Source organism: Monodelphis domestica, chromosome 7 (assembly GCF_027887165.1).
Source record: "Monodelphis domestica isolate mMonDom1 chromosome 7, mMonDom1.pri, whole genome shotgun sequence".
Classification (NCBI taxonomy): Eukaryota; Metazoa; Chordata; class Mammalia; order Didelphimorphia; family Didelphidae; genus Monodelphis; species Monodelphis domestica.
The window spans coordinates 174,681,873-174,684,991 of NC_077233.1; the positions used below are offsets into that span (position 1 = coordinate 174,681,873).

The 3,119-nt window shown below is 44.7% G+C and overlaps 1 protein-coding gene across 2 annotated transcripts; it reads right to left on the reverse strand.

Moving 5' to 3' along the window:
- Window positions 1–229: 229 nt before the first annotated feature.
- Window positions 230–2,710, reverse strand: LOC100026651 (zymogen granule membrane protein 16-like). 2 transcript variants are annotated; one of them, XM_007498713.3, is made up of 5 exons: window positions 2,590–2,710; window positions 2,003–2,111; window positions 1,659–1,708; window positions 1,332–1,464; window positions 230–871 (listed from the first exon to the last, which is right to left on the reverse strand). In XM_007498713.3, the coding sequence occupies exons 3-5, from the start codon at window positions 1,705–1,707 to the stop codon at window positions 571–573; spliced, it is 483 nt and encodes a 160-aa protein (XP_007498775.1). In that variant the 5' UTR covers window position 1,708; window positions 2,003–2,111; window positions 2,590–2,710; the 3' UTR covers window positions 230–570. The 2 variants fall into 2 exon arrangements, with proteins under 2 accessions (XP_007498775.1, XP_001377189.1); XM_001377152.4 differs by lacking the exon at window positions 2,003–2,111.
- Window positions 2,711–3,119: the final 409 nt, after the last annotated feature.

The window sequence follows — 3,119 nt, forward strand, 5'->3', positions numbered from 1 at the left end:
ATTTCTAGACCTGTCTCTCAGTCCACTGGGCCACCTAGCTGCCCCTATATCTCCTCTTCATAAAATGTCCTTTATATTATCTCATTTGAGCCCAACCATAACCCTTTGAGATTAAGGTAGATATTGTTCTTGGCCACCACAAAGAGATGCTATAAATATTTTAGAACATATAGGTTCTTTTCCTTTTTCCTTGATCATCTTAGGAAAAAAAAAAAACCTCATAGTCGTATTGCTGGTTCAAAGGGTATACACAGTTTAATAATTCTTTGGGCATAATTCCAGATTGCTCATTTTGTAGGTGAGCAAACAGTTTCAGAGATTAGAACTGTTTAAGACACAAGTATCCTTTGGTACAATGCCAAACAAAATTACAGCACTTTGAGATTCACATATACAAATTTAGGCACACATGCATGCTCTAAATTAGAGACACACAACAGCGGCACACTTCCACAAACTGACTCGAGCAACATCTTTTTATTCAACCACTTTAGTAGTTCCTGAGGGGACAAGAACTTTTCCAAGGAGAGGGAGGGCCTGCTGTGTCTGGATGGTTAGCAGCTGCTGCATTCACTGGGGGTAAGCATCCCAGTGAAAGCCAATAGCATTGATGAGGGAGCCAGAGCGGCCACTGAGGAATCGAAGAACGGTGTTGGGATACAGTGGGGCGGCATTGAAGCTGGTGCCTGTAGCTTTGCCAAAAAGCAGGTATCGGCCCATGTCTGTCACAAAGACCAACTGCAGAACATGGTATTTATATCTGCCAGATACATGGATGATTGATTCCCCGGGGAACAGAAGAATCTCCTCCAGGTTGCCCTGGGAACCCCCAACATAGTTGCTCCATTCCTTGCCATATCGAACCTGAAGTCTAGGGAAGAAGGAGGGAGAAGGAAGGAAAAATGGAGACAGATATTAAGCATCTCACTAGCAAGAAATGCAGAATAATGTAATAGATAAGAAAACTCCCTCCTTCTCTTTCAAAACTAGATATCGTAGGGAATAGTGACCGTGTAGGTGGTTTAGCAAAAGAGATTTCTAGAGATTCATAGGAGGTAAGCATAAAAACCAGTAACAAATATCTACCCATAAATGTTCAAAATATCAGTAATAAGCAAAGTGAACTAGTGATCCTAAGTGAGAAGTCTGACTCCTACATATGCATGAGACTTGGTAGGATAAGATTCGTGATTGGAATATATCCATGGGAGGATATGCCTTATTCAAAAGCAACAGGATAGGTAAATGAAGGGATGATAGAGAAGTTAGTGAGGAAATCAAGAACAAGAAAATGACTAGTAGTGAGGGCCAGCCCTGTTCAGAATTCTCACCCCACAATGTAGTATCTGTTGACTCGGATTCGAATGGCAGTGATGGGGCCATCTAGTTGGTTGCCAGAGTGAGAGAAGGGCTCTCCTCCCTCTCCTCCATACTCTCCATTGTAGGAGGATTCCCGTGGCTGGACTAGAGATAAAATAATTGGTAAGGATGAGGGGAAAGAAGGCTGCAGTCCTACCAAGACTCAGTCACCATCTTCTGGAGTCTTCCCATGGACCTGCATCCTTTTCAGACCCAACCTTGAATTTCCACTCCATATGCCTCTTAAATCCCAAGTGCCCTCTCTGGACCTAGGGACCCTATAGCTATAGATCACTTACCAGACTCGGCTGACACACAGAGTAAGGCGAGGAGAGCCAATGCCAACATCCTGGAAGCCAAGAGAAGGAAGGAAGGAAATGAAATGGGTTCGCCCTCTCTGTTCCCGAATCAACCCCAGTCATTTTATTTGCCTAACTGAGTCCCAGATGTTCTATCCACTTACCTCAGACCCTGACATCCTTATACCCTGATCTAGACCAAGGCATCTTGATCACTTAACTCAGATCCTGGCAGTTTGCCTTCCTAATTCTGTCATCCTCAAATCCCTAACTTGTAGTCCTAACAAATCTACAGGGATTACCCATTCTCTTAATTTAGGCCTGGGTATCCCATACCCCCTTACCTGGCAGGTCCTGGTATAGTGTGACCTTAAGGAAAAGCCAAGTCCTTTTATCTCAGACACAGACCTTCCCCTGTTTCTTATCACGTGAATGTCACCTCCTGTACAAATTCTATAAAGCCATTAGGGTCAGGTGCGGTACAGACAGCTGGATATCTCATGCTGAGCTCTTCCCTCTTGGGTCTCTCCCAGGGCTATAGCTGTAATATTTATTGTGAAAGGAAATGGGATTGAAAAATGGGGAGTAATGGGAGGTTTGTATGGGGTATGGAGGAGTTAAGGGGAGAGAGGAAATATGTTTGGAGAGGCAAGGGAGGGAGATGCCCCCTGCTGAGAGGAACAGCAGGGGTCCGATAAGGTCTGTTTTGCCTGAAGTTCAGCTCCCTCTATGACCAGAAAAGCTAGTCCACTTATCTGACTGCGAATTAAAATAACATAAAGTTTAATAACTAGTTGGGATTGGAGTTTTTTCTCAGCTTCAGACCTGAGGCCAGGCCCCAGAGGCTGGCGGAGAGTTTGTCCCACTCCCGTCTACTCTCGTTGTTCTAATTCAGAATCTTAGCAGTACACAGAAAGCAACAAGGTCTGACCTTCAGAGATGAATGGGTCTGAATCTTCGGGCAGAACCAAGAAGAGTATGCCACTCCAGACTGGGCTGAACAAGCTCCTCTCTCCTGCGACACCAGGCAGCAAGTCTCACCTGGCAGGACGGAAGTGCTAGTCACAAGACCCAATTGGCACTCCTAGTTGGCCCTTCTCCCACACAAACTGTTAGTCTAGTTTCCTTTCCACATAGCTAACAGACTCGGATGCCTGAATCAGGGTCCCAGATGGGAAGGAGCCACGATGGTGGGGTGGACAAGTCTTAGGCAGCAGAGGGAGGCCCAAGGAGAAATAGAAGTGGCAGCCTTAATAATATAACCATGAATATACTAGGAAAGGTCACTCTTGTCTAAAATGATCTCCCTTATCTGTCTCACATAACCTGAAATTCTACCATTCGTGATTTCTTCCTTTACATTAACCACTTTTTTCTTTAGGCCTTTAAAAGGTAAATTACCCACAGGCACAGAAGATATTCAGGTCCTCTCTCTTAAAAGAGAATGAGTTGATCAGGGAC